This window comes from Dryas octopetala, chromosome 1, assembly GCF_963921425.1.
Source record: "Dryas octopetala chromosome 1, drDryOcto1.1, whole genome shotgun sequence".
Classification (NCBI taxonomy): Eukaryota; Viridiplantae; Streptophyta; class Magnoliopsida; order Rosales; family Rosaceae; genus Dryas; species Dryas octopetala.
The window spans coordinates 9,377,967-9,405,369 of record NC_141366.1 but is presented as its reverse complement, the minus strand read 5'-3'; the positions used below and the strand labels follow the sequence as shown (position 1 = coordinate 9,405,369).

Here is a 27,403-nt window from a genome sequence, read left to right as displayed (position 1 = left end):
GACTATTGAGAGAGGGAGAGGGCCAAGGACTCACTAATAATTAATATGCTTCTTGCATGTAAATGGTGAAAGGCAGGATCTTAGTAATAAAATGTTTGCTAATTAAATGTTGTATGGTCGGCAGTGTCTTTAATGTACCCAATGCAATGAGGCTGCTTATTTCATTTGGGATTTCACCTTCTAAATTATTTGATGATAGATCAATGCTATATATGAAATCCAGAGTCGTGTTATATACAAGTTCTCTTCTCTTCAAAGTCAACTTGGTTTGCTGAAGATAACGAGCATAGTAGTCACCAGTGAAATTACCATAAACCAAAGAAGTCATATTTTCGAAACATTTGGGAATAGTCCCTGAAAAGTTGTTGTTTGCGACATCTACAGCCCATATATTGGTCCACACACTCCATGCTTGAGGGAATTCTCCGGATAACTGATTGCTTCTTAGGCTTTGGATGTTGCAAATAGAGGGTGGAATTTTACCATTCAAATGATTCTCAGAAAGATACAGTTCACTCAATTTGGGAAACAATTGGTCAACATTCTAGGGAATTGGCCCAAAGAATAGATTGCTTTCAAGATTAAGTATTATGAGGGTACTAGTTGACCAAAGTGGAGATCGTAAAGGGCTGTGACATATATGTTGATGAAAGTAATAAGACACGAGAACGAGATAGTTCAGTTTGAACTTGAAGCCATACTGCAAAGGCAGGACCTACTTGACAATTCTCAGTGCCAATTGTGTGAAGCTTGAAAGGAGGAATCCACTCATAAGCCACATGAAAAATGAGGGACATAGGTCGGTCCATCATTACTGCAAGGTATTCTAAACTTGTGAGATTTATGAAATGGGCTTCGGTTAAAATGCCTTGCCATGAATTCAGAGACAGAACTAGGTGAACTAGCTTAGAGAGTTTCATATATACCAAATCTAGTGACTCCAATTCTTTATTTGTGCATTTAGAGAAACCACTCAAAAGATCTTGAATACCCCCATCAAATTTGTTGCTGGCAAGACTTAACATCTCTAGCTTGCACAAATTTCCAAAGAATTTGGGAATTTAACCTTGGAGGCCATTAAAGGATCAATCAAGGTGTTCCAGAGATTTGAGGCTTGAAAGTGCACTAGGAAAGGGAGCACTGAATGAATTCCAGCTTAGATCAACATTCGTGAGGCTTGTACGATTAGAAAACCATTTGGGAACTGAAGAATGAATATTACTATATGACATATCAAGGATCAAAATTGATGCATGTGAAGTTGACAGTATGCAGTGAGGGTGGAAGGCTTTGAATTCCACAGTACAGTCAATATTTAAATCAATTTGTTGCCCATACTCCATCATTCCAAGTCGTCAGCCCATTTTAAAAGTTCATTAATTTGCACAAGTCCACTCTTCAGGGAGGATTTATTTATTGTACTACATTGTATGAATTTTGTATTTGAATTACTTCTAGTTGATCAATCAATTATAATAGTATTTAGAAGATAACTGTCTTTTTAGAAGTGGGAATTGCAGGTAACTGGTTTTGAAAAAGAGAAATATTTCTAGATCACCATGTTTTGAAAAGCATCGAGAGGTTCTTCTCGTTCATCATCTAATTTCTCATTAATCTATATATATATATATATATATATATATATATATATATATATCTTTAGAATAATCATCTGGTATAATAATATTATAGCCACATCAATTACGTCGGGCTCTCAATGCAAGATAAGAATAATTAACAATTTGGTCCATGTTGTGGAATTCTAACTTTATCAATCACATGATGAATATGATTACGATGTGGCCAGATATTTGAGGCTTGCAAATTCATGAGGAATGGGGACGCTGAAATGATTTCCACTCAGATTGAGTTTTCTAAGGCTGGTAAGACTAGAAAACCAACTGGGTAGTGAAGAACTGATATAATTAATTGCTTGACATGTCAAGGATCAAAAGTGATGTGAAATTAACCGTCTGCAGTGAGAGTGGAATATTTTCAATTTGGCATTGGGACAAATGCAACTCTGACAGTGAAGGAAGCATGTTAACAGCATATAGCCAACTTACTCCTGTGTTGCCAAGACTCACTTTTCCGAAGATTGAGGTACCTTAGGGAAGAGAGACGAGGAACCCAGTTCAAGTTTTTGGAAGATATTTCCAACTCGAAATTTCGATTGAGGTCAAGATAGTTCAAGTGTGACAAGTTTCCAAAGTTAGGAGGAATTTCTCCCGAAAAGAATGTGAAGGATATATCTAAGATACTGCTAACTTTTAAGCTGACCAAAGAACTTTGGAAAGTGAATCCCTCTAAAGTTATTATTAAGGATGACAAGTTTCCAATAGATTCTGGAATCTCTCCTCCAAATGATGCAGAGATGTTGAGATAACTCAAACTTGTAAGCTGCCCAAAGAAGTTAGGAATTCCTTGAAAATCATTGGAGCTCAGGTCTAGGTAATTTAAATGTTTCAAACGAAGCAAAGAAGAATTTATCTTACCCCCCAAGCAAGACTGTTCATAAGCCAACCAGAGCGACTCTTGGTAATCAGTGAAACGTGGATATGGATATGTATTCCGGAGGTCCATCTTTGCAACGTTGACCGGTGAGGTTGTTGCATGAAATCCCTTTCCATTGACAGCAATCGTGACCCACCCAAGAAGAAAAACTCCCTTAAGAATCATTAAGGTGTTGTTTAAAGGTGAGAAGCGCATGTCTCTCTTCCTCAATGCATCATTTGATCACTCTGCTTGTTGGAAGCCCATCACCCAAACACAAACAGAGTTTAGCAGTCTGTAGATATGAGGAGTAGGCCAAAAACAAAAAGAGCAAATAGTGAGCATAGCCATCTATTATACAAAGTTTTCTTTGTTACAGATGGCTCATGGCTGGCTAGTGAGCACAAAGTGAATATATAGGAGGCTAAAAGCGCCTAAAGTCGATTTTTAAATTAATATTGATGTCCAAATTCCAAGTCCTCAACCCATTTTACAAGTTTGCAAATCGCAAGTCCACTCAGACTCCGTTAGGTGGAAATGGTTGACAATTTTCTTGACTTTGGTTGCCAAAGTAATAATGCGAGACTTTGTTGACTTGTTGATTTGTAATTTTGTACACGTACTACTTTCTTTTATTTTTTTCTGAGAATGTTGTACACTACTACTTAGTGTGTATTATTATTTGTACATTACACCTACGATTATGGTTAGGCCTGCTATGAATTTGTATTTAGTTTCTGGCTGGTCCCCACGTAGCAAATACATAGAAGATAACTATGTATTTTCTAGATGCAAGAATTGCAGATAAATGGTGATGTGTGTAAAAGAACTTTAGATATTTTTTTGGAGGTTGCATTAGAAAGAATCGAAATTTTAACAGATCCCAACTCATTTTCCTACCTATACTAACCCTGAAGAACTTTAGATCACCAAGTTTTGAAAGACTTAAAGAGCTTGAAAGAGTAAAAGTGAAAAAGTGAAACAGCTACTGTCATTGATGGGAGGAGATCTGCAAAAGCAGTTTTGTACACGAGATTAGCATGAAAAATAGCCAGAAGATTTATAGCGACATAAATGACTAAAACCAACAAATTTAAAAATAAAACAAAAAACACAACTTTGAAAGAAGACAAATTTCTTGTAATCGTTGGGTCATTGATTATTGTGGACTCGGGGTCCACAGACCGAGTCATGATGCTGAACTCTCGAGTAGTATTACACTTTGAAAGCTCTTAAAAGTCTCTACTGTACACCTCTCTCAGTCCGTGACTGCAGGCCCAAAAAATGCCCCAAATCCAAAACTCACCACTAGCCCAAGAACATCTCTGCTTCAGCTCCTCAACAGCAGGACAGAGTCCCACAAAGGAAGGGTAGGTTGACTGCAAAAGGGTCGTGAGTCGGTGAGTGGACCCTGCCTGCCCCTAACCCACTGTGACCCAACAGTTTTTGAGCCTTTGAGACCTTCGAGATGAGAGGGGTCTCTCTCACTTTTTTTTTTTTTTTGTTTTCTTATCATTTCAATAAGTTTGCTTACTTGAATAAAATATTATTCTACTCGGAATCACTGTCTACGCTCTCCATTCCTTTCAGCCCCCTTCGCTTTTGCTGCATATGCAAGCCACCCAATCAACACAGGGAACAAAATGAAATGTATAACAAGCTTTTTATATAAAAATAATATATGGTCTTAAATAATTAAGAAAATGCAGGGTGTTTTCACCCTGCACTCTCATCGTTATTATTCTCCACTTTGCCCATCTAATTATTCTCTCTCAGAAAAAAGCAAGATGTTTGGTCTTCACTAATCACAAAGTTTGAGCTTCTCAAGTATTACTATAAGGGAAATTTCATGGGAAAAATATAAGTAAAGTATCTTGAAATTAATAATTAAGAGTGAGTGATCTCATATCTTGTGGGATCTGGTTGTCTTGAAATTTTCCTTATTATTAATTAATGAGGCAGCTTTTGAGGTGAATTGGGAAGGATTAGTATGGCTAAGCAGGTTAGCGAGTCCCATCCTATTGTGGGTATTAGAGGTAAATTTATCCAAAACTGAGAAAAGACAAAGAGGATTACAGCCAAGAAAGAGCAGAGCAGCATTACCTTCTTCACACATTTCTTCTCCCTGACCTCATAGCGATTCCTTGTCAAGTCGGACAGCCACATCCCTGGAAAACAATACTGCCAAAACCACAACCAACCCACAAAATTTTTTGTTTCCATTATCAATAAGAAAAAAGAAAAATCACATGTACGAGGGAATTAAAGAAAAACAATGAAATACCTGAAGGGTTCTGTCAATGTTCTTGGCCCTTTTCTTGGGTCTCTGGGGGAGCTTTGTGCCTTTCATTGCAAGGAAATCATCTTCTTTCTCCTTCCTTGACAGAGCAATATAAATTCTTGGCCACTCAATAACTTCAAAGTTCACCTTCTCTGCTGCTGCTGGTGCGGCCACAGGTGCAGCAGCAGTGTTAGCAGCCCCAGGTAATTGTTCAGATTGTAATGAAGTAGAATCACCATGATTCACACGATCAGATTGCAGGGAGGGTCCATTTGGCTTGTCATCTTTGGCTGACCTCCCTGAACAAGGAGGCACCTTTCTATCACTTTTCTCAGGAGGAGGAGATCTTTTCCCAGCCGTAGATCTAGAAGCAGCTCGGCTGCTGCCACCAGTACTGTTTCTTGATGGTGACCCATTAACCACACCAGATCGATCTTCCAAATTCCTGGTCATGGCCAAAGAGAAGATGAAATAAATGGCTGAGCAGATGGTGGTGGTTGTATTTGGTATTGGATGCAAAAGGTAGGGACTTTAGAGTAAGTAGATGATGGAGTTTCTACACTTCCCACTTCCCAGACCAGATGATAAATCAGAGGGAAAGACACAACAGAAAAGGACAGAATTTAATACCCACTTAATAAAAGAAGAAAAGCATGATAACCTTACTACGTATGTATTCTTCTATTCTAATACTCACTATCTCCAAGAAAGAAGAAAATCTAAATACTACGAATTCCAATAAACAATAAAGCAAAAATTGGGAAAACGATTTTCAAAGAGATGAGATGGTGTCCCTTCAAGATCAGGACAAAAGGGTACAAGGGGGGATTTATGAATAATATTCTACTAACCCACCACTGTAAAACCGAAAAACAAAGCGAAACCCACAGGAAGCAAAAGAACAAAGCATTTGAATTTGAACCTGTTTTTGGTCTTGGATACCCACTAGATGAGACTAAGAGAGATAAAGCTGAGGCTGAGACTAAATGAGAGGATTAATGAAATTTTATGTTATATTAAGGGGTAGAAAGGTAAAGTAAATGACAAAAAGTGCTCTTGCAACTTAGATTAAACAGCAACAGTTAAACAAGAACATGGGGTATGTATTTAGATCTTGAGCCAGGTTTCAACCTTTCCCACACAAAACAAAACCTCAGCCTGCAAACCCAAATTGGAAAAACCTCCATAATAAAATGATGACATAAATTAGGAAGATATAGTTGACAGTGAAATCATTCGTACTAAATACGATGACCCAAGAGTAAAGTCTACCGTAATTGGAGGACAAAGACTTGGTGAGTTGATGTAATGCAAGATCTACCAATAATCTTGAGCAGTAAAAACATATTAAACTCACAATATTCGATAAGGAAAAGAAAAACCCAAAAAAGAAAGTACGAAAACAAAATAATGAAAGGGGTAGAGCAGGTAGGTAGGTACCTGCTAGGAAGCAACCCGGAGGCTTCCTTTCTAAGTCTGCCATTAGAAGACGACGAAGTAGAAGAAGGAAGAGGTGGTGGAGGAGGTGGCGGCGGCATAGACTTGTCTGTAGGAGCAGCAGCAGCATGAGCCGCTCTCCTCTGCCCCTTTACAGCAGCTTGCCTTGCTTGAGCTGATGAGGAGGACTCATCAGTCACTGCTCGGATCTCAGTCCTCGAGACCCTCGACCTCTTTTTGTGCCCCCACTGCAGCAACACATCACCAGCACCACCTCGGTTGGGGCTTGGGGTGCGGCTGGGGCTACTCTCTGGCTTGTGGGTCTGGTGAGGGTCGGAGTTTGGTGAAGTGGGTAGGGCTCCGAACTGGGATGTAGGTTGGTCTTGGGTTGTGGATTGGGATCGGAATCTGAAGGGTTTGGGGTCCAGAGTTGAAACGCTGCTGCTTGTGATGTTCTCTGTTGCTGTTGTTGTCATCGCATCTTCTTTGGATATTGCTCTCATGGTGGTGGGCTTTTTGCCATTGCTCAAAGGAACACAATCTGGGCTCACTCTCTGATACCTGTAAACACAATTCAACAACACCCCATTAAACAAAATCGAAATGCAAATCTTATATGACAATTGCTGGCCCATTAGATGAACTGTTTGTGACCCAGTACCCCAAATCAAACAGTGAACAAGCAAAATGAACTCCAAAATTCAGAGACTGAGAACAGATAGCTCCATCGAATGTCAATTTTGGATCAACAAAAGAAAAGGTGGGTTGGAAGATATGTTGAACTGAACAGGGGAAATAATTCAAAGATCTTAAACGAATCTTTTGGAGTTGAACAAAAAGAATTATCCAATCTCATTCTCAACACAGAATCGGAATTGGTCACAAGAGGCTGAGTACTGAGATTGGTTTGAATGTTGTTAGGGAGAGACCACTTCCAACACACCATTTCTGCTGCTAAAAACAACCAGCTGAATCTGATGAGCTCCATACTCCATCTGTTGGTCCATTCATTCTCAGAAGAATCAAACAAGGAGCTCTGTTTCCAAAGGAACTGAGTCATTTCTGCTTCAGAAACCAAATCCAATTGGAAACAGAAGCTGATTTCAGAAACCCAAGTCAAAAATTCGAAGGAAGAAGAAGATCTCGTCCAGTAACCGATCGATTGTTCGAAAGAAAGAAGAAAATTGGAACTTACAAAAACAGGTAAGAAATGATGAAATCCGATCCCCAGGAATGAACCAACCAAAACCAATCAAATGGGTCAGAGAAATTTGTCGAGAATCATCACACAGACTACCCACCCAGCAATCAAAGAAAACAAAAACCAAGAAAATGAAAAGGGAGCGACAGAGGCAGACCTCATCATCATCCGCTGACAAATTCAACCACTCAGGCTCTCTCACAAGTCACAACATTAAAGAAACGAAATGAAATGAAGAATCAATCACCAGAAAAAATCAAAATATCAGAAAAGAATGGCTTTCTTTCTCATCATGCTTGTTGTTCATCGACAACAATGAGACATAAAAACAAAGCAGAAGAAGCTCAAGTGAGAGAGGCGGAGGACAAGTCTAAAAGTCTCCACAAACAATCTGAACAGGGAGACAGAGAGAGAGAGCTGCGATGCAGGAAACAGGCAGAGCACCCAAGTGGGCGATGAAAATTTTATATACTAGTTAAGCTGCTGGAGGAGGAGCACTTGTTTGTAGTTTTGTACTACTGCTAATGGGGGAACGCTGGGACTTCAGACTTGGGCTCTGGGCTCGGCTCTCTAAAGATTTCTCAACCCAACTTCCCAAACCATTCTACATTTCTGGCCCATTTGAAATGGGTTTCTCACCCAACCCATTATGCAAAGAGTGGACTAGTCCAAACTTTTAAGAAATAAAACAAGGGGGCGGCTATTCCGACCACCCTGTTCTACTTAGTTGACCACCCTAAATTGAATTTAGTAAAAGACATATATACCATATAGCAAAATGACCATAAAGGACATCTAATATTTGGTTTTCTCCCAACACCCCCTACCATCTTCAACCACCAGCTGAGAGGAGCACCATCATCTTCACCACCATCTTCAACCTTCCACCACCACCATCTTCAACCTTCATCTTCCACCTTCCACCACCACCATCATCAACCTTCCACCCTAGATATAGATTGTTGTTTTAAAAAATCCCACCCACGTGCTCCACCCACAATCCCACCCGCTGGCTCCACCCACTCCACTCTCTTCTACCACCACCACCATCTTCAACCAATCCTAGACATAGATTGTTTTTGTAAACAAATGCATTGTATCCAAATCACCTACTTTTGACAAATGGACAATCAGAACGACAACTTGGAGTCATCAAATGAAGTAAGTTTGAGTTTTTTTGAATTTTTTCGCGGCTGAAAAACTGTGAGTTCGTGTTTTTATTCGGTAAACCAGTACCGAAATATACATTATATTTCGGTGGATGGTCACCGAATAAATGTATATATTTCGGTAGGTATCCACCGTTTATAAATGTAATGTCAAATTTTTACACATTTGTTCGGTCGATGCCCGTCGAAAAATGGCAATACATTCGGTGGTTTGTCACCGAAGTTTATACCACCGTTCGGCAGATATCCACCGAATGAATAACGTATAGTTTTTAAAATAGTTTTATTCGGTAGGTAGTTGTCGAATTATATTGGTATATTCGGTACTTAGCCACCGAATATACATGGTTTATTCGGTGGATTCCCGTCGAATACTGGGACAGAACTACTTTTTTTCCCGAATGATCAACGTATAATTGTTTCATTCGGTAGTCAATTGTCGAACTTTGTTTGCATATTCGGTACTTAGCCACCGAATATATGTGATATTTTCGGTGGCTTCCCGTCGAATACTGGGACAAAAATTATTATTATTATTTTTTTTTTGCTGAATAGGAGCAGCAAGTGGATGCTTCCACCGAACTCAGTATAGCTGAAGGAAGGTGCAATTTTGACTACACCAATGAATTCACAACAGCGGAGGTAAACATTGTTTGTATGGCCGGGAATTATGATTTATGCATACCTAAATATGAATTGTAAATAATATATATAATTATCATGTGTAGGTATTTCAAAGTAAGGATTCAATGGTTAGTTGGATTCGTGCACAAGGAAAAAGGAACAACATGGTAATTGTCATTAGAAGGTCTGATGCAGGCGGGGTTCGTGGTAAGAGAGCTTGGATCAAATTTGCTTGTGAGAGAAATGGTCAATATGAGCCAAATAGATCAAGGAAGTCATCAAAGTCAGATTCAGGCGACCAAACATCCGATGCTGCTAGCCGTAAGCAACCGGTTTCTGATGACTCTAAGGACACCCGTTCGAAGAAATGTGGATGTCCATTCTCGTTGAAGGCGGTGAACACTGGATGTGGTGATCAATGGGAGTTGGAGGTTGCATGTGGAGTGCATAACCATGTAGTTTCAGAGTATATTGAAGGGCATTCATTCGCAGGCAGATTAACTGAAGAAGAGAATTCATTGTTAGTGGCTTTGTCCAAGACTTTGGTGAAACCGAAAGATATATTGAAGACCATAAAAAGTCAGAATCCACAGAATACATCAATCATCAAGACAGTATACAATGCCAGGGAAAAACATAGGGTCATCGAGAGGGCCGGTAGATCAGAGATGCAAGTATTGCTAACTAAGCTGAGAGAACATAATTATGTTGAGTGGCATAGAAGTTCTGGTGATGTTGTGACTGACCTGTTTTGGACTCATCCTGAGAGTGTTGATATATTACGTGCATTTCCGCATGTACTGATAATGGATTGCACTTATAAGACTAATAGGTACCGTTGGCCACTTTTTGAGATTGTGGGTGTGACTTCCACTAGCATGACATTCTCTGTTGCATTCGCTTATATATGTTCTGAGAAGGAGGATAATTATACATGGGCTTTGGGTAGAGTACGGTCTTTATTGAATGATGACTGTCTTCCTAACGTGATTGTCACGGATCGGGAACTAGCACTCATGTCTGCAATCCCTAAAGTGTTTCCTAGTGCCAGACATTTATTGTGTAGATGGCACATTAGCAAAAATGTGTTGAAAAATTGCAGGAATTTGTTTGGTACGGTTGACCATTGGGAGAAGTTTAATGCTGCCTGGAATTGTTTGGTTGGATCGGAGAGCGAGGATGAGTATGTGAGTCGTTTGCGTGACATGGAAACCAACTTTTGTTCATACGCCGGAGCTATTGAGTACATTAAGGATAGTTGGTTGATACCTTATAAGGAGAGGTTTGTGGCTGCATGGACAGATGCTTGTATGCACCTTGGTAACACCACTTCGAACAGGTAGTCTATTTTTGTTATCATTGACTTGTTATATGCTTAGACACACATACTAACTTCTTGTTACGAACAGGGCTGAAAGTGCACATTCAAGGTTAAAGAAGGAACTTGGCACTAGTCAGCTTAGTTTTGAGTTATCATGGCAGCATATTCATACATTGCTAGAGTTGCAGCATACACACATTAAGGCATCATTTGAGAAAAGCCGTTGTTTTATCCAGCATAGTGTCAGGAAACATGAGGAGATGAAGGAATTGTTAGGCTATGTATCAGATACAGCATTGAATATAATTGGTTGTGAGATAAGGAGGTACCTTCACTAACTAACCTTCATTCTACGCATTAAACACTTATTTAGTTTGTACCAATAATTTATTCACTTCTTTCATATTGTACAGGGCTGAATGGATTGGAGGTGCCTTACCATGTGATTGCACCATTCGTCGGACACACGAGTTGCCATGTGCACATGAGATTTTGTCGTATAGACGACGTAACCGGCCTATTCCACTTGACTCCCTTCATCCTTATTGGAGAAAGTTGGATTACAATAGGGAACCGGAGGTCACAAAACTCTCAGATCCTCCAGTTAATGCCACAGTAGATAGACTAATAAAATGGATGGAAGAGCAAGATGCAGACACCCAGAAGCACATAAGTTTGAAGTTAGAAGAGCTTATGAATCCAAGTTCCACTACTCTGAGGGAACCACAAGTGAAGACCAAGACTAGGGGCCGCCCAAGTAAAGCTGAAACCTCTGCTAGGCGTTTGCCATCCGCATTTGAGTACGTACTTTCCGGTTGTGACAGTCATTCACCCTCACCGTCCATTGGCAATGTTGGCTGTACCTCGCCAAAAAAGAAACTAAAAAAACGGGCCAACAAAGTGAAGACGAGTTCGCCCATTCCATTTGCTCAGCCACATCGGTATATAGACCAGTTTCAACCCATCATGAGACCGTACATTTCTGGTGTAACCGACGTCTTACCAGATGGTAATTGTGGATATAGAGTTGTAGCTGCAGCTATGGGATTTGGAGTAGATGCTTGGCGGAAGGTACGCACAGACTTATCCAGGACACTGCTACATACACCGGCTTTGTTTGAGTCAGTTTTCCATGTGCGCGAGCGAGTTATGGAGTTTCAGAGGGTACTTGACTATTTTGATGACACCCCTGCACCCAGAGATCATTGGATGACTATGCCCGAGATGGGATATATTATCGCCATATGTTATGGTGTAACCGTGATCCATTTATGTAGATCGTTATGCCTTACGTGTCTCCCACTATATGCACACTCAGAAGCACATCAGGACGTTGAGCTCCGTAAGATTTGCATTGGTTTTGTCAACGGTGATCATTTTGTACAGGTACGGCTATAAATTGTGTAATTGTAAATTTATAGTAGAAAAATTGTCATTGCTAAGTTATTCACTTAATTAATATGTGTAGGTACACTTGTCCCCGGGCCATCCTATGCCACCTATTTCAGATGATTGGCATAAACATGCCGACGCGTATGCCGCACATGGTTGGTACATTGGATATCAAAATCGCCTTGAGGAGTTCAAGCGAATTAATGGTGACGTGCCTACGCCGGAAATTGTGTCTCTTGATAATGATTGAATTTAAACTTAATTAAATCTAGTGAATTTTTTTTAACCTTTATGGCGTACGTACCATGTATGTGGGATGATATTAACCTTTATTAGATCTTGACTCATGCATAATATTATCATAATATGTGGTGCTCCAATATTTGTTCGGATTGTTTTTATGCAATTTCAAAGTCACTAAATTAAGATGCTCCAATTTTAGCCAAAATAAAAAACAGAAGGTTCTAATTACAAATAACCCTCATAATTAGTCATTAACTTTTGGCCCTTGTGTTCATCAAAAAAACTTCTGAACATGAAAGCGGGTGATCACTGCCGAGTGCGGCGCTGGTAGGTCATGGTGCTGCTCAAGTGTGTGCCCTCCAAGATATGTTGTAGACTGTCAATCGCCCTGTAAAGGTGAGAGGGACGCCTTGTGGCCTCATCCTCGCCCAATGCCACAATATGGCGAGTGATATGCAACATACGGTCAACACAGTCCTGTAAGTAACAAAATCATATATAAGCAACAATTTATATACCATGTCAAAATATAAGCCAATTTGAGCCTAAATAAACAATTTTCACCACCAATTTCAAAATTTAAGCCTTTGGATCCATACCCTGCCAAATCCTGGTGCCACGGTCCTGTGGGGGTCAAATGCAGTCCTCAGTGCTGGATTTTGGATGTACGGATGAGATACATAATGGAACCACTGGAGGTAGCCGTCAACGGTGTCAGATGGAGCCTTCACTGGTACACTGCGACTATCTTCAGACAATAAGTGGTCCGGCCACCTCTCCCACGTACTATCAAAGTACTCGTAAAAGGGATTGTACGATTGTGCATAAGCACCTCGTCCACCACGCTGAGGAGCACGTGGTGCAGGGGGGATAGTTTGTACCCGTCCAAATTGCCTTAAGACTCTCTCCGGATAATATGGCTCCACAATGTCGAAACACTTGATCAATCCTGTGTAAAATGCAACATCTAGTAATGGATGTTGTTGTCTACTGGATTTGTAGGGTTCCCATATAACCTGAAGAAAGAAAAAAAAACCAAAATAAGTTAGTATTAAATAATTCATCCAAGAGCAACAAATGCAAAATTAAGTCTAATTTTTCATTATCACTATAAATATATACCTCATCCGCCTTCAAATCGTCAAGTCGTTGTCTCAGTTTCTGCACATCTTCACAAGTTGTCCCGGTATCCCTCCTCGGAGTCCATCGGAGCGCACGGGGGCTACTCTCTAAGTAGTTAATGTCATAGCCCGGACTAACAATATGGTGCATATGCTCATACACCCATGCCTCCAATAAGGTCATATATCCACACATTTGCTTAACCTTAGACCTAGAAGCAACACCTAACTGCCGATATAGGAAAGATAAGCCCCCTGCACCCCATGCATAATGGCTAGTGGTGTCGAGATTAGTAAGTAATCGTAGATACTGGACTTGTACCCTTGTGCCAGTCTTATCGGCAAAAAGGGTACATCCCAATAAGAATAATAAATAGGCTCTAGCAGCACACCTCACTAGCTCATCATCATCTGTATCACACACATGGCCAAACCTCGACCGTAACCACTCGAGACGCACATACCCACCAGAATAGTCATCCAACTCCGATGTGGCATCTGCCTCACTCACCCCTAAGTATGTTCTCAATAACAAATTTGATGCAATATGATCATGAGGGGGTGTAGAAAGTGATAAACCCACAACCGGAATTCCCAAAATGTTTGACACATCATCTAGTGTGATGGTCATCTCACCGAATGGCATATGGAAAGTATTAGTCTCAGGCTGCCACCTCTCAACAAAGGCTGAGACCACTACCTTATCAACAGTACGGTACGAGCATGACACCAGTGGTCCGAGCCCAGATCTAATCACATACCCCTTCACATTGTTATTATCATTTCTACTCCACAAATCCCATGTGCGCAGCTTTGTTGTTTTGGATATGCATCTTAGGGGCTCACGTTCCTATTTTCAAAAACAAGCCACAAGTCAATTACAATATTGCAAACTATATAGTTATAAAATTTTAAATTATATAAGTCATTATGTATAATCTCTAATACCTCATTTTTCCAAATGGAGGCAGCAATGTGACTGTTGAAGCTCCTAAGCAATGACATATCAGTGGGACCTCCAGGGAAAGGCCCATCTGAATCATTGTTGTCATCTTCCATTACATTCTCTTCCGGCTGGACATCATCCCCCCTCTCTTCGTAAATAGTTTTGCCCGTCCTCCTACGCCTCTCTGAAGCTGTAGGACGTGTTCGATCTTCATTTGCATCACCGCCTCTAGAAGATCTACCTCTAGAAGTTTCGCCTCGAGCAGATTTACCTCTAGATGCTCCTCTCATATCCATACCTATATTCAAAAATTGAAATCATGTTTAGAATACAGAGAATATAAGTTATCATGAAATATAGAATAAGAGAAAAGTGTATGTAAAAATATTTTATATTCATGTCATTCGGCAGATGTCTACCGAAAATTTCAGATCTATTCGGTAGATGTCCACCGAAATATTAAGATCCATTCGACAGACACCCACCGAACATATATCAATGTTTCGACAGATGCCCGTCGAATGGAACCAGCACAGTTAAATCAATATATTCATTCGACAGAGACCCACCGAATGACATTTGATATTTCGGAGGATATCTACCGAATAAATTTAAATAATTCGGAACTGAACTACCGAATGAATTTGTAACACATTTCCAGCAAATTCTGTTCGGAAGTATACTGTCGAATATTTTGAAATAATTCGACAGTATACTTCCGAACAAGTTAAGAAATTTCGGTACACCAGTACCGAATGAAATTCGAAATCAGACTGAATTTTGCAGACACCCACTTTCAATATCTCATTCTAATTTCTCTAAAATATCACATATCTGTGTAATTGGAAGGCCAAATATATATATTAATGCATTATACAACCCTAATGTAGGAATGTAGGATGGAGAGAGTGACAGAGAGTGAGTAAGGGAGAGTAAGCAACCACCTGAAATTGCAGAGGAGGCCTCGGCGGTGGAGGGGAGGACCGGCGACGGCGGGGAGGAACGGCGACGGCGGGGAGGACCGGCGACAGCGGGGAGGACCGGCGACAGCGGGGAGGACCAGCGACTGGTGGCGTGTAGGCGGGGGTGGGGTCTGCGGGTAGGCCAGGGGGTGGGGTCTGCGGGTGGTTTACTGGTGGGGTGTTTGTTTGGGTGGGGTAGGTGGGTTTAGATAGTAAAAATGATGTATTTTGTGAAATAAGGGATATTTCTGTCATTTTAGGGTGGTTAACTCAGTAGAAATTAAAAAAATTATACAAGGGGGTGGTGAACTCAACAAGGGTGGTCAACTCAGCACAAAATGGTGGTGTGCATAGCCCCCCCCCCCCCCCCCCCCCAAAAACAATGTGTAGATAAGATTGCACTCAGTTTGTAGAGTCACTTTTCACCGCTGTAGATTGCACTCAGTTTGTAAAACAATCTACACATTCCTTTTATTACTTAAAATTAAGAATATAAAATATAAGGTTACTAATAAAAAACTCAATATTTTTTTCTTTTAAAAGGTCACCCTTTGCTGGCCCCTCTCGTTTTTTTTATGGTGCCCCCTTGCTTTTTTGTTTATTTTATTTATTTTTTTACTTTTTAAGATTTACAGAAGTTTAGAAAAAAAAAATTTAAAAAGTTATTTTAAAAATTTTATAATTCATTTTAGTACTTTTGCAAAGGGGTAAAATTGTCCTTAAGAATTTTATTAAAACTTGGGTGTGAAGACCAAATTCTTGGATGTGGACAAAAAGTTGTACTACGCACATAATTCATACACAAACTTTCACACACACCACGCGTATCTATATTAAATCATCGCAACCATTCTTATCACGTCTTATTTGATAATAAAAATAGCTATATCCTAATAAAATTGTTGGGTATGTTAATAAGTGTGAGTCAAAACCCAACCTCACATTATAAAGGGAACAAAACAATCAGTTATGTTGAAGGGCAACTAGGCATACTTTTTTTTTTTTGGCCACTCAACTAGGCATACTTTAATAATGGTAGAATTGTAGAAAGCGCCTGCCTAACCAAAATAAAAAATAAAAAAAATTGAATGGGCTAGGCAACCACTAATTGCCAAACATGAAATTGCTTGCACCAAAAGAGCCGTCATCATGCATTATTTTTCATTTCAACAATAATTCGATCTCATCAATATCAAGCAACTTGAAAATACACATAGTTTAAAAGAAGGTGCTGGGTATTGCATGCTTGGGTCATGATTATAATAAAGAGCTGACCATCTTTGATCCCCAGGTCTTCGGTAGCATTATCAGAGTTCTTATCCGAGTATAAATCCTAGGGTCAATATCTTTGAAAACTCATTCCTGAACGTGAAAAATCTTAAGTAAAAGCAATTGAATGTTAGGATGCAGGACTTGTCACATAAGAAGAGTGATTTATTAGATGAAGTTGGAATCTCAATTCCTAATAATACATGCAATTAATCACTTGGTTACAACAATCACATCCAATAGTATGGCATGGCAGGCAAATAACTAGAATAAGTATCTTGGGGTACACTAAGTGCTGGTGTAAGTGTGGCTCTCTCCCTGCCCCCTGGGCTGAAATAGCTCTGGCCGGTAATCATATGGTAGATGTACTGCATCCCCGACACAAGTTACAGAAGAAAGACTTATTTAGAACAAAAGTAGAACAACCAATTAATATTAATATATTTCTTTACCAAACAATTTTTTACAGAGTTCATGAAACAGTTTTGTGTGGATATATGAGCTAAATTCAAGAGACATTATATCATCCTAGTAGCCTAAATGAAATTGTGCATAAAGCAGTGCGCCACAAAATACTCTCTCAGTTAAAAAGAGGAAAAAAAAAAAAGGAAATGTATACCACAGTGACAGTAGAGTAGTAACAATGAAATTTAAAAAAAAAACCTTAAACCAAACAAGAATTGGACTCAGATTATGGACAATCTTTTGGGTTGCTAAAAGCATCATGAGAAAGGACTTCCTATCTTCAGGTATGTTTGATATATAACATCTAAACCTACTATAAATTATGCTAAATGGCAGCCATATGTCAACTTGTCATGGAATAAACCAAGTACAGATATTGAATGTTTGTCTCCTGGAAGGCACAACATAAAGGTTCAGAAATGTAGCTCATTAGCTGTCACATATACCTGAAACAATGGGATCATGATCTTTTGCTCTTGAGATCATAAGCCTAGCCATAATAATATCACATTTATGGGCAGGAACCTAGGATGAACAATAATGTTTGACTCATGGCTCATATTTCAAAGTCTTCCAAGTAATCATCAGAAAACCAACCTATCCAACCACTAAACACCACTTATGATGTTTAACCTTCAAAAGGGACAGGGAAGGTCTAAATGACTTTATGAGAAGAAGAACAATGAATGCCTAAAAGGTAGAGCACAAGAACACCATCAAACCTAGAGAAGTACAAAGCTAAATTACCATCTAACAAGTTTATGGATGATAACCTGTACAATTAGCCACAGAATTTGAATCTGGTCCATCTACCGGAAGAGCCTTGACACTGACCTCTTTGGTACTTTCCCTTCAAGCTTTAATCTTCTATATGCTTCTCTTATGTGACATGGCCTGATTGCCCCAGATTCTCTCCTCTCTGTCATAACTATTCTGGCTGCAAAAGAACAAGAGTGCCTCTTGGTAAGACATAAATTTTGAGCCATTAAATTACTGTTACACTAAAATTTCTGGACCAAACCATAGTCATTTTTTTTTTTCTGTTATTTGGAAAGTCCAGAGAACGCAACTGGAAATGAATCATAATGCTACAGTTACATTAATATCTGGCAATATTCACTCATCCGTGATCCTAGGAATACAGTGATAGGAATATCAATTTTCTTCCCTTCATATTCACCGAAATATGAAAAAAGACAACATACCTGTTTCAACAAGTTCACCGACAAACATCTTCGCTATCCCTGACACTACAATTGTCATTGGCACAGATATTTTTGGGGTTCCACTGATGCTAGCTAACAACTGCATGCCAAAATGTATACCAAGTTTAATGCAAAAATGACTACCATCAACAAGTTCTGATGCACATATGAGAATTCTCAAAAAGTCCATTGCCAAAAAAAATCCAGTATGCAGAAAATCCACTCAGGAAATGCCAACTATATAGCAAAATAAAAAGGAAGCATACCCTTTTCATGTTAGATTTCTGAAATCCAGCTCTCCGAAATGACTCATACCTACTCATTTGTTCCTCTGTGAATCGCGATAACATAGCCCTGAAAGATTGTTGAGATCTAGTAGATTAAAAGGACAAGACTAGTCATAAATTATCGGATAAGATATTGATGCATGATTACAACAAGCTCAAAGAAGCAAGCACACAAACCCCTAGAAAGCAATCGGAAGTACACATTCTAGTCTAGTAACTATCCATTCTTCATAAAAATTTCTCTACATGTACTACCATATGTTGGGAACATATTTGTATTGATATACACTAAGCAAGAGCATTCTTGAAATTGCAAAAACACAATTCAAGTAAAGTAGCAAAGCCAGGTTTAATTTCTTGAAGAAAAGCTTCAATCCCTAAATGGGGTTAAGAAAAAGTAAGAAAAAGAAAGAAAGGTACATACTGCATCGTGGCCATTTTGAGGGGGTCACCAGTGGTAGAGAACTTTCCGAGCTCAATGTCCATGTTGTCCTCGTCTTCGTCCTCATCGTCTTCTTTGTTGTTGTGCTTGGCGGCGGTTCGAGAGGGGGCGGTGGGTGCTGTTCTTGTAGTAGTAGTTGTAGTTGCAGTTGTTGGTGGTGCTGCTAATGGTGTGGATGAGGTTGATGGGTCTTTGGACCCAAGCGGAAGAGGGTCGTCGTCTTCTTGGGTTTCAAGGGCGGCGCGTGAAGCATCAGCCGCCGGAGAATCGGGGGGTGAATCCTCTTGCTCCTCAAACGCCGCTTCGAACGGGTCCTTCGATTGCTGCTTCATTCTTAATTCTCAATTTGCTATTTGCCCACCCATTCTTTGATTCATAACAACTTAAATAGGTTGCCCCAAAATCAGAGAACAAAATTTGGGTTGGCCCAAACTCAAGAGAAAAAAAAAATTGGGTTGGCCCAAACTCAGAGAAATGAAATTTAGGTTGGCCCAAAATCAAAGTATAAACTAGACTACAGTATTTTCTTCAGTCCAAAAGGAAAATACTAACTACATATTTAGTCCACTTGCTTTGAACCGAAATCAGATTTGGTCCTCGCTAATTAGAATTTGTCAAATTAGTCCTTGAGTTTTATGTTGTTTGCAATTACAATATTTTGCACTCAATATAAAATTTTTTCTCAAGTAAAAACTAATAATTTGTTTAAACTCATGATTTTTATTCAAGAATAACTGAAAATCATGTATGTAGTATTAAATTTGATTTTTAAATACGAATTAAAATAAACCTCAAATTTAAAGTTTAATCACTAAAAATTTTGTGAGCCTTAATTTCTCAAGTAAATAAACAAGAAAATTGAAATTGAAATTGAAATTAGTTTTAGAAAGACCATTTTCAATCTCCCAACAAAGTTTTTTAAAAAACAAACAAATAATTTATTTCCAAATTAAAAATCTAGGTTTTGTCAAATTAACTGACAACTTTCAAACTTGTGATAAGATTGCAAACAACATAATATACAGTGTTCAAATTGGAAAAATTTAAAACACGAAAACCAAAGGTGGTTTTAGTTTAAAAGCAGAGTATGAGCAACAAGTTATAGAAACATCAAATTGAAGTTCATTGCTATTTTCTTCCCTCCCCCAACAAGTTGTTGCCAAGTGTCACACAAAAGCCAATATTGAATTTTCCTTTGAAGTTTGAACTCTTGAACTATAGTTATAGAAACATTGAACTCTTTGTTACAACCATAACACCAGATTATATACAATGAAGTATGAAGGTGGATCGATGTGTTATGCATAATATGTTATTTTTATAGTTGCGTCAATCTAAATCAAATTAAGTGATACTTTAATGGTGGTGTAATATATGTCACATGAAAAATATCAACTAATATATTGCACTTTAGAGGTATCCCATTGGTTTCTCGACTAAAGTTAAAGAGATGAATTATATAAAGCTGCTTTTATACAGATATGGTGATTCAAAGGCAGATCTAGTGATGCAATATCATTCATACTTATCCCTTCATGGACATTAAATCAGTAATTCTTGTTTGGTTTCCTCCCATCCCATATGATGAAATTGGGTGCTAACTAAGCCAAAATTATCCAAAGTGGTGATCCTTTTTCATTTATTGACACTTCACCAAACCCAAATCAGATTTTCTTTCTTTCTTATTATAATGAGTCATGCAGTCAACATAATTAGTCATCATTTTCATGCTCTTTTTGCATATTGTAGACTAGTTCTTTGTACCAACAATCATCCTCTTCGTACTAAGAACCTAATAATTTATACGCTCTTTGTAATTAATGGGTCAATTCTTTGTTGTACTCAAATTAAAATTAATTAGACTCAAAAGCTTAAACTGTTAGAGAATAGACAAACAATATATTATATATATATATATCAAATTAATAGATATTTCCAAATTTTTATTCAACATAGGTTGGAGAGTGTTGAATTTTGGTGACTTTATTATGCAGTCAAATGATGCATATAATTAGTATGGCTAAAAGGGACCAGCTGCTAGCAGGGAAGATTCCGCCGCTGATGATGATGATGATGGACCATTGTTGCAAAAACAATCAAAATGTGCATAGGCATGAAGCAATCACAGTACATGGGCTCAGAAAGGTCACCAGTTTGGGAGGATCAATGAGTGTTTTATCTTTCTTTTAAAATTGAACAAGAAACATTACATTGAAGCAAGCATTTTACATGTCACTCTTACCTCTTTCTGCTCTTCATGGTCCCATATGGAGACACTGTCCATTATTATGGTCTCTTAAAACCAAAGCAACCCTTATGAAATTCCATCTGGGGTTCAATCCACTTGAGCCATCATCTTTGTGCATATATTATATGTATATATATCAGCCCTAGAGTCCTTGATTTCAGGTGAAAAATGGAAATTGTAGTAGGCTTCCCAAAATGTGGCGCGCGCCCAAACATGTTCATCAATTATCAGGCTGCAATGGTCATATTCCAACACAAACCAAGCCTTTATTGTATTCATAATTATGCTTCCTAGAGAGTCCTAACTCATTGACCATATAAAAAATATAAAGATTCAAAGAGGTCCACAAAAAGAGACAGAGAGAAGACAGAGATTAAAGTGATGAATCCCAACATCTCCAAAATCAATCTATATGCTTTTTCTTTTTTCACGTTCTGGCCTAAAGTAAAAGGGCAGAAGGCTCCTCTAGAATGCTACTGGTACTTATTCTTCCTAGCAAAATAACAAAGGAAGATGGTCTAAAAAACCCACTTAATGTGTCCACTTTAAAAGCAAGAATAATGGAGTTTTATCTGCTTCCCCCAAGTTGATATCATTCTTGGCTGATAGCTAATCATCATGATTAGAATCGAAAGACCATCTCATTAGTGTAAACATGAAGTTAAGAATATCCAAGTCCTTCTTGATAAGCAGCAATATGTAAGCACAGGAACAGTTGGTCTATGTTGAACAACTCCAAGCTTTTCTTGAGTTGCGATATACACAACATACGCATGAAGTTAAAATATCCAATCAGAGAACACAGTGAGACTAGAAGAAAAGCCAGGATAAAAGGGTTCAATCACAGTAAACATATATCAGTGTCCCCTTCTTTTTTTTTTTATTGTCCTGAAGATCAAGCATATATTATAAATAGAGTAATTCTCACATTCACATGTGATCCACAAAGAATCCTATATATGCACTTTTATACAGGAAGCATGCCATCCTATACGCGCAAGGGGAGACGGTACCATGGACCTTCTTATTGTATAGGATGACACGCTTCTTCTTAAAGCGCATTTAAGATTTCCTTCTAAAATTTCTTGCAGACCACGTGTGAATGAACTGCATATGGATGTGAGAATTTCTGATTACACATATAGCTTCACAAATGTAATGGTGATATTATAGCTCACACAAATATCACATTAGTCAGTTTTATGCCTCCAATCAATTTGGTTATGAGTTAGATTGATGAACTAATTTCCTGCTTATGATCCATACTTTAAATTCTCGATTGGGTCATGGACCTCATCTACTATTGATTATTCGAGTTCTGATTTCTGTTGTTCAATTAGATTCAATAACAAGCAAAATAAAGTGAGGGCAATTATGTCATTCCAATCGAAAGGTAAGGGAATTTTAAATATTGGTTGATCAAACGGTCTGTTGTTATGAATCTTTATATGCAAATGCAAGAGCTGCTTTTGCTTTTCCTTTTTATAAAGTTGAAGATGAAACCAAAAATACTGTGGAAAAGAGAGCTAAAAAATTGCAAGGCAAAGTTGTATATTAATAGCATCCAAGGTGTTTTTTCTCATTTTCTATCTGTGTGTGTGTAAAACCAAAGTACATACCAATGAAATGGTTGCTGTTTTTCTTCAGTGTAACAAAAATAAAAACTAGTTTCTCTAGAACTCTTCTTCTCTAATCCAAAAACATCCATGGCCAGTTCTGCTATGAAGTTTGTCTTCCTCTCCACTCTACTTGTGTTCCTCACTTGTTTTCATTCTGCTTCTTCTCATAATCTGTCTCTCAGGAGGCAAGCTTCAATCCTGGTTTCTCTCAAACAATACTTTGAAGCCTCAAATCCTTCTCTAAGTAGCTGGAATGTATCAAACTATATGTTCCTCTGCTCATGGGCTGGTATCAAATGTGACAGACTGAACAAATCAGTTGTTTCACTGGACATATCCAATTACAACCTCTCCGGCTCTCTTTCGCCTGCAATCACAGAACTGAGAGCCCTTGTCAATCTATCAGTGTCTGGAAATGGTTTTTCAGGCATTGTTCCGGTCGAAATTCACAAGCTAGCGAGGCTTCAATACCTCAACATATCCAACAATGAGTTCAGTGGAAGTTTGGACTGGGAATTTGCTCAGTTGAAGGAGCTTGTATTGCTTGACGCTTACAACAATGATTTCAATGGCTCACTCCCATTAGGTGTCACTCAACTTCCCAAGTTGAAGCACTTAGACTTTGGCGGGAACTACTTTAGTGGGAATATTCCTCCAAGCTATGGAAATATGGAGCAGCTCAACTATCTCTCACTTGCAGGAAATGATCTGAGTGGCTTCATACCAAGTGAGCTTGGTAACCTTACTAACCTCAAGCAGCTTTTCTTGGGTTATTACAATGAATTTGATGGTGGAATCCCACCTGAGTTTGGTAAGCTGATCAATCTATTCCATTTAGACCTTGCAAATTGTGGCTTGGAGGGACCAATCCCTCCAGAGCTTGGCAATCTAAAAGAGCTCGACACTTTGTTCTTGCAAACAAATCAGCTCAGCGGTTCCATTCCTGCTCAACTGGGCAATTTGAGTAGCCTGAGGTCTCTTGATCTTTCAAACAATGCACTAACTGGAGATATCCCGGTCGAGTTCTCTAACCTCCGCAAGCTTACCCTCTTGAACCTGTTCATCAACAGGTTTCATGGGGAGATCCCTCATGCCATTGCAGAGCTACCCAAGTTGGAGGTCTTGAAGCTGTGGCAGAACAATTTCACTGGAGCCATTCCTTCAAAGCTTGGACAGAATGGTCAACTGGTTGAGCTTGATCTGTCAACTAATAAGCTCACTGGGATGGTCCCAAAATCTCTTTGCTTTGGAAGGAGGCTGATGATCTTAATTCTGCTCAACAATTTTCTCTTTGGGCCTCTACCTGATGATCTTGGTAAATGTGACACACTAGTAAGAGTACGAATGGGGCAGAATTATCTGAGTGGATCAATACCACAAGGGTTTCTTTTCTTGCCTGAGCTCTTACTTATGGAGCTGCAGAACAATTATCTTAGTGGACAACTTGTGCAGGAAACAAGTAAGGTACCCTCCAAACTTAGCCAGCTGAATCTGTCAAGCAATCGCTTATCCAGGTCACTTCCTGCATTTATTGGAAATTTCTCTAGCCTGCAGATTCTTCTACTAAGTGGAAACAGATTCACTGGAGAAATTCCATCTGCCGTAGGCCGATTGAAAAATGTTCTCAAGTTGGATATGAGCAGAAACAATTTTTCAGGCAGAATCCCTCCAGAAATTGGAAATTGTCTTTCGCTGACTTATTTAGATTTGAGCCAAAACCAACTCTCAGGTCCAATCCCAGTCCAAATTGTTCAAATTCACATATTAAATTACTTCAATGTCTCTTGGAACCACTTGAGCCAGAGCCTCCCAAAGGAACTTGGGTCCTTGAAGAGCCTAACCTCTGCTGATTTTTCCCACAACAGCTTCTCTGGTTCAATACCACAAACAGGCCAATATTTATTCTTTAACTCCACATCCTTTGTAGGTAACCCTGATCTGTGTGACTCTTCTGCAAAGCCATGCAACTACAACTCAACCTCACCATCAGAGGCTCACAACCAAAACGGCACCAGGTCCCAAGTCCTTGGGAAATTCAAGCTTGTCTTTGCTCTAGGACTCTTGCTATGTTCATTTGTCTTTGCAACCCTTGCAATCATAAAGACCAGAAAGGTAAGGAAAAATTCGAACTCATGGAAGCTCACAGCATTCCAAAAGCTAGAATTTGGAAGTGAAGACATCTTAGAGTGCATAAAGGATAACAATGTTATAGGGAGAGGTGGGGCTGGGATTGTTTATAGAGGAACAATGTCTAGTGGAGAGCAAGTAGCTGTGAAGAAGCTGTTGGGAATTAACAAAGGCTCTTCTCATGACAATGGTCTCTCTGCAGAAATTCAGACACTTGGTAAAATCCGGCACCGGAACATTGTAAGATTGCTAGCATTTTGTTCAAACAAAGAGACCAATCTGCTTGTTTATGAATACATGCCAAATGGAAGTTTGGGTGAAGTTTTGCATGGGAAGAGAGGTGGGTATCTCAAGTGGGAGACTAGGCTGAATATAGCCATAGAAGCAGCAAAAGGCATTTGTTATTTGCACCATGATTGTTCACCTCTGATTCTCCATAGGGATGTTAAGTCCAACAACATTCTGCTAAATTCAGATTTTGAGGCTCATGTAGCAGATTTTGGACTCGCCAAGTTCTTGCAGGACACTGGAACATCAGAATGCATGTCTGCAATTGCAGGCTCATATGGCTATATTGCTCCAGGTACCTCTTTTACTACATAGAAACTCCTCAGTTATTGACATCTTTGAACAGTGATTAGTTTCATTCAAATGAATAGGCTATTAATTAGGCTCACTTAGCTCAACAGACCTACTTGATGCAGCACTTTGATAAATCAATTAAGCATATTCCTTATGTTTACTCTGACTTGTTGAAACAAGTCAGCCTCAGCCACCTTCAATAATAGCAGGTTGAATTAATCATTGGTTCAAAATTTTGATTTGTTTTCTTCAATTTGATATTCAAATACTGAATAGAATATACTTTTCTTTTTTCCTGCTATAAATTCTAGCATTTACTTTATTTTGGACCAAAGTAGTAAGTAGAGCCATGTGGATTCCAAGAAGGGTAAAGGCTCCCTCCACTGACATAGGAAATTCTCCTTTTGCTTTTTATATTGCACTAACACAGTAATGGGGTATGAGCTTTTACATGTCTTGAAACCACAAAACCCATGTTCATTCAGCCCAATCACACACAACCTTTTTGACCATAACCCAAAAATCATAGCAATACCAAAACCCACAAAACACCAGAGATGAGCATACCCATTAAGAATCCTGATTGGGATCTAAGCTTTACTTTCCCTAAACCCTAGAAAGGGATCAAAGACCTGTAAAGAACATAAGACATAAACCCCAATTCCCTTTTCTTTTTGACGCACAGGCTATTGCTTTACGCCTTGACTCATGCTAGTTTTACTCAAATCTAACAAATCAATTTCACTTTTCTCACTTAAATTTTAATTGTACCTCATGGAAACAGAGTACGCGTACACATTGAAAGTGGATGAGAAGAGTGATGTGTATAGCTTTGGAGTGGTACTACTGGAGCTCATTACAGGGAGAAGGCCAGTTGGTGGTTTTGGAGAAGAGGGCATGGACATTGTTCAGTGGACCAAGATACAGACCAACTCGCGCAAAGAGGGGGTGATCAAGATCCTAGATCAACGGCTAGGAAGTGTTCCATTGGATGAAGCAATGCAGGTGTTTTTTGTAGCAGTGTTATGTGTTCAAGAGCGCAGTGTGGAGAGACCAACCATGAGAGAAGTTGTCCAAATGCTTGCACAAGCTAAGCAACCAAACACATTCTACATGCAATGACTTCATCCAGCAACATTTTGGTGACCCAGAAATAAAGATGTCTTGAATATATAATACATGAATTTTGGATCAAGTTGGTGAGAATGGTTGATTAATTAATGGTATAGCAGTAGCTAGCTAGGACCACAGTAACAACTACAGGCAGTCAGTCAATCAGTCAGAAGTCCATAGTATATACAATGTTTTATGCATCTTTGCTCTCTCTATTGTTGTTGTATTTGTTAGGTTGAAGCTAGCTTTGTTCTGGTCATCAATGGCATGCAAAAGTGAAGTGGTTCAAGCGCACTGTAAAATTGATATTGGTAATGATTCGTTTTGTATTATTGTGTCATCATATAAAAGTATGACCCAAATGATGTGAGGTTGCCTGTTCTATACTGTTTACATTTTGTACTTATTCGTTTGTGTTTTTGGGATTTGCTAAATCCCACTAAAATTAGACAAGAATACAAGATAGGCATGCTCATAGCGTTTGATCAGTCTTCTTAGTGTGTTCTTGTTGTTGTGGCCATTAGGATATTTAATATAGGACATTTAGTTTTGCTGAAGGCATAGCCACTCAGCAACGATTACTACAAGATCAACTCTAAACTTACTCAATGTGTTACATATCTACACTCCTATTTTCTGCTAATCCTCTAGTCAATTTGCTTAACAAATATATGTTAGAGTAATAGCAAGTGAATATTTATATATAAATATAAGGTAATATTTTTTTGCCAAAGAGTTGATAACATAACAATGTAGACACACATTACACCTCGTATTACCTAAGGTTTCACCAGAATCAACTCCTCCCGTGAATCTCTTCGTCTAAAATCAAACTCTTCACATTTTAACTGGTTGG

At 38.9% G+C, this 27,403-nt stretch overlaps 4 protein-coding genes and 1 pseudogene across 8 annotated transcripts; 2 read left to right on the top strand and 3 right to left on the bottom strand.

Annotated features, from left to right (window-relative positions):
- Nucleotides 1-599: 599 nt before the first annotated feature.
- LOC147297512 (uncharacterized) lies at nt 600-2,785 on the bottom strand (annotated as a pseudogene).
- Nucleotides 2,786-3,462: 677 nt separating this feature from the next.
- LOC147297511 (Serine/Threonine-kinase, putative (DUF1639)) lies at nt 3,463-7,895 on the bottom strand. Of its 3 annotated transcripts, none has more exons than XM_086230080.1 (5): nt 7,570-7,895; nt 6,215-6,772; nt 4,778-5,219; nt 4,597-4,674; nt 3,463-4,098 (listed from the first exon to the last, which is right to left on the bottom strand). In XM_086230080.1, exons 1-5 carry the CDS (start codon nt 7,578-7,580, stop codon nt 4,045-4,047), a joined length of 1,143 nt encoding a protein of 380 aa, XP_086086206.1. In that variant the 5' UTR covers nt 7,581-7,895; the 3' UTR covers nt 3,463-4,044. The 3 variants fall into 3 exon arrangements, with proteins under 3 accessions (XP_086086206.1, XP_086086208.1, XP_086086207.1); XM_086230082.1 differs by lacking the exon at nt 7,570-7,895 and adding an exon at nt 7,407-7,533; XM_086230081.1 differs by lacking the exon at nt 7,570-7,895 and adding an exon at nt 6,873-7,371.
- A 639-nt stretch (nt 7,896-8,534) lies between these two features.
- LOC147297510 (uncharacterized) lies at nt 8,535-12,168 on the top strand. Its single transcript, XM_086235481.1, has 6 exons — nt 8,535-8,573; nt 9,137-9,223; nt 9,310-10,544; nt 10,615-10,851; nt 10,940-11,912; nt 11,995-12,168. The coding sequence occupies exons 1-6, from the start codon at nt 8,535-8,537 to the stop codon at nt 12,166-12,168; spliced, it is 2,745 nt and encodes a 914-aa protein (XP_086091607.1).
- Nucleotides 12,169-16,459: 4,291 nt separating this feature from the next.
- On the bottom strand, nt 16,460-19,209 carry TAF11 (TBP-associated factor 11). 3 transcript variants are annotated; one of them, XM_086257113.1, is made up of 5 exons: nt 18,841-19,209; nt 18,396-18,501; nt 18,130-18,229; nt 17,759-17,861; nt 16,460-16,827 (listed from the first exon to the last, which is right to left on the bottom strand). In XM_086257113.1, the coding sequence occupies exons 1-5, from the start codon at nt 19,188-19,190 to the stop codon at nt 16,812-16,814; spliced, it is 675 nt and encodes a 224-aa protein (XP_086113239.1). In that variant the 5' UTR covers nt 19,191-19,209; the 3' UTR covers nt 16,460-16,811. The 3 variants fall into 3 exon arrangements, with proteins under 3 accessions (XP_086113239.1, XP_086113231.1, XP_086113246.1); XM_086257105.1 differs by having other exon boundaries at nt 16,507-16,827; nt 17,698-17,861; XM_086257120.1 differs by having other exon boundaries at nt 16,524-16,827; nt 17,698-17,861; nt 18,396-18,483.
- Nucleotides 19,210-22,712: 3,503 nt separating this feature from the next.
- On the top strand, nt 22,713-27,091 carry BAM3 (Leucine-rich receptor-like protein kinase family protein). The gene is made up of 2 exons (XM_086240052.1): nt 22,713-25,435; nt 26,219-27,091. Exons 1-2 carry the CDS (start codon nt 22,813-22,815, stop codon nt 26,554-26,556), a joined length of 2,961 nt encoding a protein of 986 aa, XP_086096178.1. The 5' UTR covers nt 22,713-22,812; the 3' UTR covers nt 26,557-27,091.
- Nucleotides 27,092-27,403: the final 312 nt, after the last annotated feature.

Coding starts and splice junctions, on each gene's coding strand:
- LOC147297511 (XM_086230080.1), bottom strand. Junction 5,220..6,214: donor TCCGGGTTGCTTCCTAGCAG/GTACCTACCTAC, acceptor GGCCATGACCAG/GAATTTGGAAGATCGATCTG. Junction 4,099..4,596: donor AGAAGAAATGTGTGAAGAAG/GTAATGCTGCTC, acceptor TTGCATATGCAG/CAAAAGCGAAGGGGGCTGAA.
- LOC147297510 (XM_086235481.1), top strand. CDS start 8,535: ATGGACAATCAGAACGACAACTTGGAGTCATCAAATGAA. Junction 10,852..10,939: donor ATTGGTTGTGAGATAAGGAG/GTACCTTCACTA, acceptor CATATTGTACAG/GGCTGAATGGATTGGAGGTG. Junction 11,913..11,994: donor ACGGTGATCATTTTGTACAG/GTACGGCTATAA, acceptor TAATATGTGTAG/GTACACTTGTCCCCGGGCCA.
- TAF11 (XM_086257105.1), bottom strand. CDS start 19,190: ATGAAGCAGCAATCGAAGGACCCGTTCGAAGCGGCGTTTGAGGAGCAA. Junction 18,502..18,840: donor CTCAAAATGGCCACGATGCA/GTATGTACCTTT, acceptor TTAATCTACTAG/ATCTCAACAATCTTTCAGGG. Junction 17,862..18,129: donor CGGTGAACTTGTTGAAACAG/GTATGTTGTCTT, acceptor GTTCTTTTGCAG/CCAGAATAGTTATGACAGAG.
- BAM3 (XM_086240052.1), top strand. CDS start 22,813: ATGGCCAGTTCTGCTATGAAGTTTGTCTTCCTCTCCACTCTACTTGTG. Junction 25,436..26,218: donor ATATGGCTATATTGCTCCAG/GTACCTCTTTTA, acceptor TCATGGAAACAG/AGTACGCGTACACATTGAAA.